This window comes from Stigmatopora nigra, chromosome 22 (assembly GCF_051989575.1).
Source record: "Stigmatopora nigra isolate UIUO_SnigA chromosome 22, RoL_Snig_1.1, whole genome shotgun sequence".
NCBI lineage: Eukaryota > Metazoa > Chordata > Actinopteri > Syngnathiformes > Syngnathidae > Stigmatopora > Stigmatopora nigra.
In genome coordinates this window covers 1,270,059-1,284,472 of record NC_135529.1, presented here as the reverse complement: position 1 = coordinate 1,284,472, position 14,414 = coordinate 1,270,059, and the positions used below count along the sequence as shown (strand labels likewise).

Sequence of the window (14,414 nt, the reverse complement as noted above, 5' to 3'; positions counted from 1 at the left end):
TGACTTGTTCTTAATATATAGCATTTAATAAATTTAAAGAAGGACAATTTTAATAAATAAAAACTTTGATGAACAGTGTCACTTTATAATTTGTTCTCTTGAAATCACTTCTTTCTTCCCATTTAATACTTGTTTGCTCCCATTTTGCTACAACCCGTTTAAAGATAACCACATACACACACAGTTGGACCTGTATGACCATCTAAAGAGTGAACGGTGCTCTGCGAATACTGTTGAGTTGGATTTGCTCACTTGTACAGCTCGTGCCGACTGAACAACTCTGCCATAAGTGTTCATTCGTGTCTAAGTCTCCGAGCCAGAGTGCACTACAGCAACACGGCTCTAAAAATAGCATCCTTCTTCCTCCATGCCCTCCTCCCACTCACTTCAAGTCAGCCATGTGGTCCCATGTGGACATAATGTAGCCTTACCAAAACACACATCCTGTATATAAACTACTTAAGGTATGTATGTGAGGGATATCCTTTGCAGGGACAGTCTCTTATTTTCTTAATATGTTAGGTTCAATCTTGTTTATTTACTGTACTCATCACCAACCCAAATGTATTTGTCAATTGGCTTGTCGGGAAAGACGCAAAAGATGTGACACAACTTAAATGAAGTGTGACAAGCAGGAATTTACTGTCTGACTCAATTGGCCTAAGCTGCTATGGGGGTGCTGTCAATAGAGTGGACCCTCGTTGACAAATGGGATTTTTCTTCCCTCTTTGCCATTCTAATTGAAAAGTCATTGTTTGTACAAAGTCAAGCACATTCTGTTTTATGACAATGGATTTAAAGTTGTTCTTATTGAAATGTAAATTAAATAAATAGTAAGTGCCATACATAAATTGCATAAAAACGTAAAAATATATGCAAAAAGAAAGAGAAGTTTGCATAAAAACTATATATAAAATATAAGAATAAAGCAAAACTACTTGGTTGCGAAAAGGGAAACCAAAATATCATTTTTTATAAAATATTTGGGAAAAACTAAGGTTTTGCATCTCATGGTATCATCAGTCGGTCTTAAAAAACAAATATGACTAATGAAATGAAAACTATATTAATTTCCAAAGCTATTCTTGAAAATAGTTATCTTAAGCTATGCTTAATCATAACAAGAAATGAACTCTTAAAAAAAGTTAACAAGCGAAACTGTCTGGTGAACAAATCTGTCTCTTTTTTTTCCCTTCAATTTTTTTTTGCAACCAGTGAATGCTGCACTGTCTAGTGTCTCTCTAAACTAGAATATTGCCTTTCAACATGAGCAATCCAATAAAGCATTATGCCTGTGGGGGTATCTGACAACAAGGACACCATGGTGTCCTCCTACAATGTGATATATAATCAATGTGCCAGTTTGTTCAACTTCGACCTAGTGGCCAGATTACCAGTGACTATAGCATCAATGTATCGATGACGTAGAAGATGCATCACTAATAACGTCATGGTGGCAAAACACTGAAAATTATACTATTAAATTTATTAAAAAAAAGAGAGGAAAAAAATGGATTATTGGTCCTCAGGCGGAAAAAGGTCGCACTCTGCCATTTGGGGTATTTTGGGGTCCTGTTGACGAGTTATGGAAGAATGGAGAGGGATATCGACAGGCGGATTGGTGACACGTCTGCAGTAATGCAGCTCTGGATTGGTCAACCATGGTCTCTATTTACCGGTCGATCTATGCCCCTTCCATCACTTATGGTCACGAGCTGTGAGTTGTGACCAATAGAACAAAATCCCCAAAATGTCCGAGATCTCCCTTAGAGATAGGGTGAGAACGTTGGTCATTTGGGAGGGGCTTGGCGTAGATAAGAGCTAGATGAGGTGGCCCGGACATCTGATTAGGATGTCTCTCTGAGATGACCATGACTGACCCAGAACGCCATGAACCCTGAATGGAGTGGTTGGGGAGAGGGAAGTCTCGGTTTCCCTATTGAAGGTGCTCCCCCATGACATGACCTCGGGTAAGTGTGGGGAAAAAAAATGGATGGATAGATGAATGGCGTTCCTTCCAAAGCCCCATGCAGAAAAAAAAGTGCTGACGATTAAACATGATGAAATGTCAAAGAAGTATTAGGAAGAGGTAAGGGGGGTGTCTCTTTCCAACCGCATATATGTCACATTAGCAATGATTAATTTCTAACAGATTTCATTGCTTCTTCTCGCTTCCTTTTTACTGAATGACAACAGCAAGACTGGTCTTTGCGCCTCAACTGATGCTTTCAATTTTAAATTTGAGTCAGACAAGGTATCTATTTCACTACATGTCTGGGTAAACGGTCTTTTTACGCATCTTGTCTAAATCCCAATACTTTAAAGAAAATCTTGTAGTTGCTCCAAAGGAAAGTTGTTTATTTTTTTTATATTTTTCTCATGTTGGGTAATATGTGATCTAAAATAGATTAAATAAAAAAGATAGATTGAAAAAAGCATTTGTCCAACTGTAAGAGGCTAAAAAAATTGCTATACAAAGAGTCATCCTCTCTTTTTAGTCCAGTACAGTGGCACTTCAAATGTACTGCATTTTAACAGGATAAAAGGTGGGATTAGGCACAGCAAGATGGGTTTTACCAACAAAATCAATGACCAAAACATACGTGACCTGGCTCATTCAGGTTGGGTTTTAGTATGACAGTTCCTATAAGTATATTGTGATCTACTTCTTGGAGTGGCTTACAGAGTACAGCAGTGTAATTTTTATGCAATAGTTACGTACCATCCTCACTGGTGTGTGTCTCTGTGCCTCCCTCATTTCCAACCTCTTCCAGTACTCCATGCTCACTGTAGGGACTTTCACTATTGGGACCACAGAGACAAAACGAGTAGTCATATATTTATCGTACAAAGAAGTCTATTGCTTCAGTGGACAGCTGTGAAGAAAGAAGCCTTGTCCCCATTAAGTGAAAACAGTGGTTATCAGACTGTAGGTTATTGTGTGGATCAGTATCTTCATCTGTAGTTTGGCCTCCTTTCCCTCCCAAATGTTCACTCTCTGACATCATACCCCCCTGGTTGTCCACTCCCATGGTAACATGTTACCAACCACCTTTTATTTTATAGAAGAGCGGGAGCCAAGGGTAACAATCTCCCAAGGGCTTCATGTGCAGCAGTCCTGAGATGGGTGATTAACTCCAGCCAGGAATAAAACCGTGCAAGCTTGTGGTAAAGCAGGGGGAAAATAGAGGGCAATAAAGACTCTCAGTTGGAAGTGTAGCTGGAATGCCCCTCAAATAAGTTAATTTAATTCAGCTAATCACAATTTCCAAAGCAGATGATCTCTATCATTTTTCCCCAAAGGCGATTACTGTATCAAGTAATTTTTACTTTATCAAGTAAAAATGGCCTTTAACCTTTTTTAAAGGCATACTGTATGACCATAAAAGCATATTGAATGGTTTGCCATATCAATTAGCACCAAGTCAATGTCTAAAAATAAAATAACCCAATTTTGTCCATATGTAATCATTTAGAAAACGTACAATGCCATGTTAAACTACAAATAGTCAAGAATAAAAGCCAAATGTAGGACATATAGTAGATGGTCTTATACTTTACCAATAGTCTCCTCCTGCCATGCACTTCTCATAGATTGGCCCATCAAGCTCTTTGGCATCAGGAAATATAGTCTCATTGTGAATGATGATGGTTTTGATGATCTCATTGACATGGGCCTGGCAAGAGACCTGATCCTGGCTCTCAGGTGTGGGCATGAGTGTCGGGCCAAAGCAAATGGCCAAGTTGAAAGGATCCATCATGTTTTCGTCACTGTACTGAGATAAACTGTGAAAAAAAGGTTGGAAATACACATGGATGATATTTCAGACAAACCACAACACATTTCTTCTCAAATACAAGTTCAACGTGGGAGGAGGACTTCATTATTATTGTCCCATACAAGAACAACAAAAACTTACTGGTTTAGGAAGGCAAATAGGTAGCGCATCACAACAAGAACTGATCTGGGAATGGTGAGGAGGATCTTGCGGATGTACAACGCCCTGTCGTACAGATTTTCTATTCCTACGAAAATAAGAATCACAATGGCTGTCAAACATAAAACGAAAAACCTTTCACTTGACATAGCAAAATCATAATAACCTGATAGATACTAATCTTCCATTATACCACTTGTAGCTGTTTTAGTATTTACCCGAGTCGAGCTCCTCTATGCAATTTCAGTAAATCACCCAAAAAAAACATCTGCATGGCTTTTGGGTCAAGAAAACATTTTGTGATAGTACACTAAAAAGAGAGTTTGCACATAATTTACAGTCAGTGCAGCACACTTAAAAAAACCTTCCATAGTGCACATTGTACATGTAAAGTACAATAAAATCCAGAATTAGTTCACTTCTATAAAACAATAAAACTGTGGGCTCTTTAAAATAAAAATGAGCACAAAGCTCATGTCAGAAACTCCAAAATATTTTTTCCAAATGTGGAGCCCTGCTGGGTGTAGTTCAGCCCACACAGCAATCACTGTCATGTGAAGCTGGGGAATGAAAACAACAATCTCCATCACCCCTTTCAGCACGAGTGTGCATAAGTACCACTGTACAACCGACTCGACTTCACAGAGGGCATTTAAAAGTGTGTGTATGTGTGTATGTGTGTGTGGGTGTGTGTGCTTTCTTTGTTAGGTAGCCTGTGTAATATCCTGAACTCTTTAGAAGAAAAAGACCACACACGATGAGTGAATCACAAGGTAATGAATATAAGATTTTGTTTATGGGTACTCAGAAGCAGTTTTTGATCAGGGAGGCCTTGATTTTCTAAATAAAGTACGAGAGCAATATGATTTGTATTCTATTATCTATACAATAGATCTATATTGCTCAGTATTGTAAACTTTTTCTAAAAAACAATTGAATGAAATGATAGAACGACAGAAATCTGCTTGAAAAGTAAAAACAATGTCAGTAATGACATCTGTTTAGAATGATATATGAATAATTATTTGTTATTTACACATTATTTGTTTTTACACCCGCTACTACTTACGGATGCAGGACAGCAGTTCACTGAATCTTTCCTTCGGGAAAAGAGGGTTCTCCAGGCCTCGAAAGTAGAGTTTTAGCACGCCAGCCACCGAGTTGATGTCATGATTACTCTCGTCATCTATCAGAGGGTCGTTTCCTACAACATGGACACATTGATAGTAATGAATGATAGAAATGTATCATTGGCAATCTTAGTGTATCAAATGTCCAGATGAATAAGTACCTCTTTCAAATGAATTTTTAATGTCATTGACCTCTAGCTGGGATCCAGATACTCGAAATATTCCTTGATGCTGGAGGCCTGCACAGAGAGAAAATGGCCATAAATAGGAAGGAGCAGCCTGCAACATTTTTATTAGGAAAGAAATGATAGATAGAGAATCAGGGCTTTGTTGAATAAAAGGCACATTTTGTTCTTTATATCCCTTTGTGTTCCCAATTAAGGATTTCTTTTTTTAAATTAGGTAGGAGTAAAGTGCTGTACCCCAAAAGAAGGATTAGGATTTCACAAGGGGAAAAAGGTTAAGGCTATAATTAGTCTGCTATGAGTCGCCTTTTAATTTGTCTTTGAGAGGCCTTAAATGAGTCCTTGAAAATCATGCAGTAAACTATTGGCTGTCATCTAAATCTTAGAATTAACTGCATTTCCCAAGGATGGGAGGGAAATTCCACTTTTACAACATGGTTATCATTAAATTAGAGGGTTGAAGCAAGATGGGGGATCAGGAAATATGTCAATCAATGGATGGAGTGTGTACATTTTTACACACGGGATAAAGTAAAAACAACTCACCATACAAATTTATGTAGCGAATGCAGCTCTCAACCACACGAGGAATAGCTTGTCCAGAATCCTTGAAAATAATGAAAAGCTTTCTTAGCCAACACACGTTTAATTTAGGAAAGGAGCTCAAAAGTAATGGAACTTTAGAGAAAAGAAATAACTGAAACAGATTTAAAAATCTAAATCTGTGTTTTGACATTTGCACACGTCATCCATATTATTTATAATTGTAAATGATTAAAAACAGCGTTGTACGTCAACAAAACGTATAAGCTTTTTTTGCTGTCCCACAAAATCATCTGTCAAAACTCTCTGTAAATTTTCTTATGTCTGTGTGCTTTGGATATCTTAATAAATGTTTGTGGAACAGCGATATTATACAAACTTATTTTGAATACGAGTGAGTTCAAAAGAAAAGAAGTGAGGGTTAATGTACAAGCTTGCTGATACAGACAGATGTGACTTCATTTTCAATGGTTGTTGTTTAGCTAATGAATATTTCCCCTCAACAAATTAGCTTACTATTAAACTGATGTACGTCTAAAGCTTTGGTTTATTCATTCATCTTCTGTTCTGCTTATCCTCACAAGGGTCACAAGAGTGCTGGAGCCCATCCCAGCTAAGTACATGTGGGCAAAGCTGTGGTTTAACGTTAAGTAATTTCAATTTCTAATATACTGCCTACCTCTGACAGTAATCACATCAAACGCCTGCCTGAAGTGATGATCATTTATCATTTAGAGGGCCTCACAGAAGCAACTCTAAAAAGACACATTAGCTAAATGCACTCGGAAGCAGGGTGCACTCTTGTGCTGGTTTTGTGCCAGAGACTGCTGAAGATCATTCAGTGTACTGCACAGGGCAGCAACCTATACGCTTAACGGTACAGTAGATCTGTTTATGGCTCCCAAGGGTGTGCATACATATCAAAAACTTGTGTGCTCATACAAGCTATGAATTCTGGACGCGGAATCTCAGCTGAGGAAAAGGTCTGATGTATCACGATTATGTAATACAGTGCTTCTTTCTGCAAGGTCTACGAGGGACTGAAGTTTGTTACATTAATATGGCATAATCCCACCAATATGTGCACTTTTTTTAAACATAATTTTTCTATGCACATCTTCCAGGTGGAGATGACTTATCAATTTGAAAATAAATGTGTCACGTGTACTACAAGATGAAATGCATATCTATGCATCATTCTGTATAGTAAAACATCACTTTAAAGTGAAATGTATTTTGTAAATAATTGTAATCAAGCCATATCTGTCTGTCTCAAATAGGACATAAAAACACAATAAAATGAAATGTTAGGGCATTAGAGAAAGCAAGCAAGCAAGCAGGAGGGTCTCCCTAGGAGGCTTCAAGATGTCTACCTGATGACGAGCATGTGAGTTCCGTCGTCCACGGCTACGGACAGGCATTGCAAAAGAAAGAAAGAAGCAAGACCCAAGTTAGGACCACAGCAGCTGCTCACCAAACCTATTACTAAGAATGCACCCTTAATCCAGTTTATGTTGGCAATGAACCAAAAGGTAACTGGACAGAACATAATGGCACGGGTCACCAGTTGTGGCAGTCAGTGAAAATGGTGGCAGCACACCGTATCCATTTGGCATCCACTCACACTGTCACTAACCCTGATCTTTTTACTGGACTCTACTCCCTGGAGATGCCAGAAAGGCTCACTGAAGTGGGGCGCAGTACTGGGTATAAACTAGACTGAGATAAACATTTAGCCATCCCAGGGGCATTCTATTCCTTCAGAAGCCATTCCAGTCTATCAATGCCACTGCTACAGTTTAAGCAAAGACAAGTGTTTAGCAGGTTTAAGCTAAACTGTAGCTTAAACAGTTTGGGGCACCCATGAAAATGGCCAGAAAGCTGGAGCAAGAGAGAAAATGAGAAAAAGGAGCAATGTCGAGCACACAGGGTGGTTATCAGTACCTTGATATATGACTCCATATTTCCATTAAATAACCTAACATTAAAAACAGAGCGGGGTCTAGCCCGCCTGGTGCCAGTGTGGGTTTTGAACAGCCCATTGGGATGTCTAGAATACAAAAAATGCATTAGAAAGAGATGACAATGCAATTGCCTGAAGCGGTGTAACTCTCCATTAACCATTTTGTCCATGAATTATGCTGACTCACTCAATGTTATGAAGGAGAAGTTGCTTGAACCCATGTCGAGAAAATATGTCTTTGCAACCCTGTTTTCTCTGTAATTATGTCGCTACCAAATTCACCAAATGTCATACTGACATGGTCATGATAATAAACATATCATTAACTCATTCTTTACAAATCAATCATTCAATGGCTACACACAACATACAATATTAAAGATTAGATTCCCATTTTCATAATTATAAAGTTTGTTTCTACTCTATTTTTGTTCTTTAGCTGTGACAAGTGGATCATATATTTTTACGTCTTTGATAGTGAATGAGTAAAGAATGATTTCAATTGTGTCTGTGTTTTTAAGCACAGAGATCAATTTTTTGCTGATGCAACTGAATGATATATGAATATGCACTTGTCCTAAGGTAAGATGGGTGTGTTTTACATTACCTTGTGGTCATGTAGTCAGCCCTGTGGCCTGAAGAGATAAAATAGAAACAATGTGTAATTGGTAGACAGGCCTGGTTTGTATACAGTGTGTATACAGCTTGATAAGCACAAGAGGCCTTTCACTTTGCTTTGACTACAACGTTCTTCAAACAAATACACAACATGCTTGAGTACAAATTAATTCACATTTTAGTAAACGAGGTCATTTTAATCCATAAACAGGATCGAAACATTCACTTGCAGCCAGACAGCCTTACAAACAATAATTCTTGTCTGGTTAATCAGATTGATAAATACACTGTATACTTTGAATTTTAATTATTTTAGATTACTATTTTGAACCGTTGAAAATATTTAGGCATGATTTTTTTAAAAATACAATAAAAAGCTTAGGTTAGGGAGTAATACATAAACCATTTAGAAAACATCAATAATTTTTTTTTTTTAAAGACATTTCACTCCATTAAGTCGGGTCACTAAAAGGAATGTACCATACCTTCACCAAGAGTCCTCTTCAGCAAATCGTGTTTGGCCTGCAGTTTGGAGATGAGATTGCTGCCCTCCAGAAACTCGCAGAATTTCTGTCAACAATTACAGAAATTAGAAAGTTGCCCATCAATCACATCATGTACTGTATTGATATCAAGACAACCACTGGCTTTGACCATTTTAGGAATGCACCAAATAAGCGAAAGGCTTTAAACATTGAGTCGGTGATACAAAGTTGTTCTGGAGCTTCTCGAGCTTGCGACTCACCATGAAGTAGAACTGCTCAGTCTCTTGCTGGTTTGCTCTCCTCTTCGCAATGCTCGGTTTGCTGAGGTATGTCTCGGAGACAGTGGACCTCACAGATTCAGTGGATCTGCTGTGGTGGAAGCACTCTGAGACATCATAATCCTCGATGGTCACCATGTCTTGAATAGTGGTCAGTGTGGCTTCTGATGTTTTTTTCACCTGTAAGCAAAGGTGATGACAAAAATGGTGACTGGATTGCGTTCTATTAATTGTCCATCCAATTACTCTATAAAAAAATGAACGTTGCTATTTAGCAGTTAATCAGGTCGCAAAACGCTTGAGGGGGAAATTCCGTCTTAGTATACGAAATAAATGCAAGTATAAATAAATACAAACTGTAAAGGAAAAACAATGACACTAAATGATTGTATTGTGTCCCAGGGAAACACTTTTGAATTGAAATAGACTAGAGGCATATGAACAACTAATGTAAAGCAAATTTGGCAATGTTTTTCAGCATTTTACAGCACTCAAAGAGCAAAGGAAACAGCTGTACTTCTGTCAAGCAATGCCCTGTAGCTTTTCCCATCCGGAGGAAGACAGAGCTGCTATGTTTGACAGTTCATGCTTGGAGGTCGTCAAAATGCTTTTAACGTTCATTTTTCAAGGATGTCGCTGGCACACAGTGCCAGCATAGCGAGGCCATCTGGTAATAATAACATTAAACAGCAATGTCCTTCTATTGGAGCCCACCTGGACATGCACGTAGGGCATAGACAAGGACATGAAGACTGTCTCATTATGACCCCGCCTAGAACTAATTTACTAAGCATGCTGAATATTTAAGGGTTAGATGAATAGTTTTATTAATTTGACAGTCAGGTATATCTGCTTTGATGAGTCATCACAGCTCAAAATACCCTGCACCTCACTCTTAACAGTATTCAGAAAACTATGTGGAGCAGGGTAGGAAATCGACAAAGAAAAGAAAGGAAGCAGGTCAGACGTCAAAGAGGAGCCCAATGAACGTGACTGGAATCAATGAAACTATTGCAATCTTCCTTAAAAAGGTTTTACCAATACTGAAGGAATTCAAATTAAATGAAAGATGCTTAAAGTGAATACCTCTTCATTTTCAATCTTCAGAGTAGACAGGCGAGATTGCAGCTGCTGGAACCTAAGTATAAGCTCCCCATTCACTGGCGGTTGCACTGAGATCTGACTCACCTATAAGAAAAATAAACGTCTCTCTAAATAAGCATGTAATACACCTGTTCCCATTGCTAACTATAGTTGCATTTCATACTGGCTGGCAGTGAATGATAATATGATTCCGATATTCACTGCCAAGTTCCCCCAGTTGAAATGAAATAAATGGCTATTTTCTGAAAATAACAGTTTAAAAAATATATATTTATAAAAAGTAATTCTTTAATGTTAAGAACCTGTATTGCAGAAGTAATATATAACATTATAGCTACTAAAATCCAGTCAGAATATCTGTTATGTTCTCAAATTAGCAAGCTTTCTGGATCATGATATTTAAATCATTTTTTCTTTATGATTTGATTTTTGAACAGTGCCAATTGTAATGCATATTATTTTTACAGAATTCCTACTTTCCATAGTTTTGGAATGAACCTACCTCATCTCCCATGTGAGGTTGAAACTCAAATTTCGCAGGTGGACAGAAGGCCGTGGGGAACATCTCCATGAACCTTTGTCTGTCGCTTCTCGGGTCCAAACTGTCTACTGCATTCTCAATGATATCAAGACCTTCATGGCGAGAGGTCTCCAAATTGTATTCAGCAGACAGGTAAGTCCGCAAGGCTCGATTCAAGCTAGCGTGGTATCCCAAATCACAACACTAGACAGAAAGATGAACTGGAGGTCAAACTTGGACAGATTATTGCTACCAACCATTTTGCGGCTTTACAGCAAAAGAACATGCTACCTACAAAACATACAGTTATCTGAAATTGCTAAGTTTTGAAACACAACCAAAGTTTGTGTGCCAAAAATTCCAAACTACATAAAGAATTATCAAAACAAACTAAGTACTATATTGACACCAAATAATTCTTCTTTAATAAAAATATATGCATGAGTCTGCAAATACAGCTGATGCAGCCAGCTTTGCACATAAATTCTCAAACACAAATCCTGTAGAGATCTGAAGGCTTGAAAGCAAGGCGGAGTGAAGGGTAATTTCACCACACAGCATGTTGCAGAATAGAGATTACACTTCAGTCATCTCCTTCAATCCTGCCTGGAATACAAACTCTAAACTGCTTGATAACAAAACCTTCCTTTACAACTACCCTCATTCCCTTTAAAGTAAAGCAATATTACCTACAAATCTTGTTACCCGAACATCACTCAAATCAATCAGCTAACAAATCAGGAGTGACACGCTATATCATACACATTTACAGCAACATACAGCTCACGTTTAAATGGTGTGTGAAATAGGCCTGAGCTTCAAGTCTGCAAAACTGATGGGCAAACCAGGGACGATTCAACATAATACAGATTTTAAAAAGCATGTAGTATTATTACTTACGTCAATGAGGTCTGACAGATCATGGATGTAATATTTAAAAACAGATGAGTTGGTGGCGTCCAGTGTCAGGAGGTATTCATTCCGTGCTTTGATCGACTTCATTTTGTTCTCAGAGTACTTGGCTTGACGCTAATGAGAAAATTAAAGCACACAACTGTGAACAACTGATTTTGTGAGGAACAATGTACTATGCAATAAAAAGTGATTGTGCCGTTTATGTCTTTGCATTCAGCAGAGAGTGTCTGGGCAGCAGCATCGCATAAAAAGCAGATGAGAGTTAAAAATACAAAGGAACAAACAAGAAAAATCTCATCAGACCTCGTCTGAACTATTGGTCTTCAGCCCACACTTCCTCTTAAGCAGACAAGCAGAAGGGTGTTAGTCACCATCTAATGACAAATGCGCACTGATGCACACTTCCATATCATCTATATTTCAATATTCTTCCAGGAAGACTTTCAAAAGAAAATCCTTTCTTATAGGCATTTAATTTTTTCTCTCTCTCATAGTATGCCAGAACTTGCATAATGTGAACAAGTTGAAAGCTGTGTATGCTCTAATAATGTACCTTCTCCTTCATTTTCTCAATCTTTTTCACAGAGTTGCGCTTTTGGTATTTATCCTCCATGCGAATGTTAAAAACTGGGTCTCCTCTGCCAATTTGCTTCTCCTCTTGCTTCTCAGCCTCCTTAAGCTTGCTCTCTGCATTAATGCTTTCTGAGTGATACATGTGGTACGTCTTCATCACCTGGAAACAAAGAAGGATATTACTGTGACTCTTATACATGACTAAGGCAAGTCTCGAGTTAGCGTTCTACTAATTAGTCATATTGTATTCTTGACTGGACATCTGGTTGCTAGACTATCAGTATGACTCACCCTTATTGCACAGTATTCAGCTCAAAAGTTTAAAATCTTAAAACAGCCACATGCCTTATTATTTCATTCCAATAACATAAACCAAGAGTGGTCACAGAGCTAATACCCATTGCCATGGTGAAATACTAATAGTGGAAACAAGCTCCAGCACCCCCACGACCTTACTTTAGGTAGTACAGAATATGAATGAATGATTATCTAAGGAATGCATTTCTTTCTTTTTGTCTCAGGACTGATAAATATCTTATAGTTAGTGAGTTGAGGAAGTTGGGCAATCGTAGTTCATTTTGAACATATTTTTGACTTTATTTGATTTTATTATTTTCTTGCGGTCAGTAATTTTGTAACTACATTATTAAATAGCACTTTCAATCCTTCTCTTCGGTGCATGCATGCAATAAAGGAATAAAAGAATACTGCCGTGTGCTATATTGAAAGAAAAAAAGCAGCTCTCTTTGCATATTTAATGGTGAAAAAACAATGCGACACGACATTGAATTAATTAAAAATAGATGAAAAGTAAATGAATTAGTAAAAAGTGGTGATTTATCGAATAGGCCTATAGGTATAGCCCTCCCCGTAGTACTACATTGAACAGTGTAAAGAAAAATAAAATTCCCATACAGCTCTAGAAACTGTGTTAGCACTACGCTTGGACAAACTCAAGGTTTAACCGTATATTCAGACAGATCCTTCTTATGAATCTAAACATTTCTTTTTTCCCCTTTCTCTTCATTCTTGCCTTCTCTACAGGGTTATTTCTGTCAAAAGAGAAGAGCGAAAGCCAAATTTGGAACCCTTTGCCTTTGGTGGGGTTTGGCTCAACTCACTCTAATTTAGGGACGGTTGGCTGACCTTGGGCGATGTACTCCTCATTTACTGGTCAAGAATCTGGCAATGGTTTGTTTACTTTGCTGCTTCTTTTAGATTGACATATTTAGAGAGCGACCAGACCTGTTATTTCACTTGTAGGGTCAGACATAGGGACTCTGGATGCCTGATGCAATATCTTACTCAAAACCCAAGAGTACATGAGTCAATGTTGTGTGCTGTGTGCACATGTCTCACAAGGGCGAAATAAGGTCAGATTCACGCGTGCGTTTAAAGTGGCAAAAACTATATTGACTTGTGTCACTGTTGTGGCAGAATCTGTTGTGTTGACATCCTTAAAAGTGATTATATAAATAATAATAATAATATATATATATATATATATATATATATATATATATATATATATATATATATATATATATATATATATATATATATATATATATATATATATATATATATATATATATAAATATACATATATACTTATACACTGACACCCACACACACATACACACAATTTGTCTGTAGTTGTTACTGAGCAAGCACAAACCAATGCACTTAACACACATTGGGTCCAAAAAAACGGAAATTATTATGGTACTACTTACTGTGTATAGCTCATTAAGGACCTTCATTAAGTCTTCCTGGAGCTGAAATGCTATTTCCTTGCTCTGGGGGGTAGGAAAGAATGCAAAAACAATTAGAATAACAAAGTGAGTAATTCCCATTATCAAAACATTTAATTCATGTTGCCGAATTTGACAAAAAATGTTGCTCAATTGTATTAAATGCCATCCAGCTTTAATCGTACAACATTGCCAACAATTCCCATGATAAGCATGATTGTACTGTCTGGCTCTGCCAGTACTATTTTAAGCAATGATGCCCATTTAGGCTCAACTCCAGTTAAACTCCATCTTGAGCATGACTCTGTGCTGAAAAGCACTTTTAAGATGATTAAAATCTAACACCATGCAGATCAGCCCCCTTCAGCCAAAATGGACCTTTGAAACAAGTTTGACGCACAATCTTGA

The 14,414-nt window shown here is 37.7% G+C and overlaps 1 protein-coding gene across 6 annotated transcripts in view; it reads right to left on the bottom strand.

Annotated features, from left to right (window-relative positions):
* The window catches only part of LOC144215853 (SLIT-ROBO Rho GTPase-activating protein 1-like), a 39,669-nt gene that overhangs the window by 6,574 nt on the left and 18,681 nt on the right, over positions 1-14,414 (bottom strand). For 3 of the 6 annotated variants that reach the window (XM_077745028.1, XM_077745029.1, XM_077745032.1), the window contains exons 4-18: positions 13,989-14,051; positions 12,233-12,412; positions 11,665-11,793; positions 10,747-10,968; positions 10,227-10,328; positions 9,123-9,320; positions 8,863-8,947; positions 8,367-8,394; positions 7,741-7,846; positions 5,800-5,860; positions 5,230-5,307; positions 5,008-5,142; positions 3,921-4,026; positions 3,562-3,786; positions 2,723-2,802 (exon numbers count right to left, since the gene is read on the bottom strand). In XM_077745028.1, coding sequence (XP_077601154.1) covers positions 2,723-2,802; positions 3,562-3,786; positions 3,921-4,026; positions 5,008-5,142; positions 5,230-5,307; positions 5,800-5,860; positions 7,741-7,846; positions 8,367-8,394; positions 8,863-8,947; positions 9,123-9,320; positions 10,227-10,328; positions 10,747-10,968; positions 11,665-11,793; positions 12,233-12,412; positions 13,989-14,051 — 1,798 coding nt within the window. Of the gene's footprint in view, positions 1-2,722; positions 2,803-3,561; positions 3,787-3,920; positions 4,027-5,007; positions 5,143-5,229; positions 5,308-5,799; positions 5,861-7,169; positions 7,204-7,740; positions 7,847-8,366; positions 8,395-8,862; positions 8,948-9,122; positions 9,321-10,226; positions 10,329-10,746; positions 10,969-11,664; positions 11,794-12,232; positions 12,413-13,988; positions 14,052-14,414 lie in introns of those variants that run through there. The other 3 variants (XM_077745030.1, XM_077745031.1, XR_013330513.1) reach the window with 2 other exon arrangements.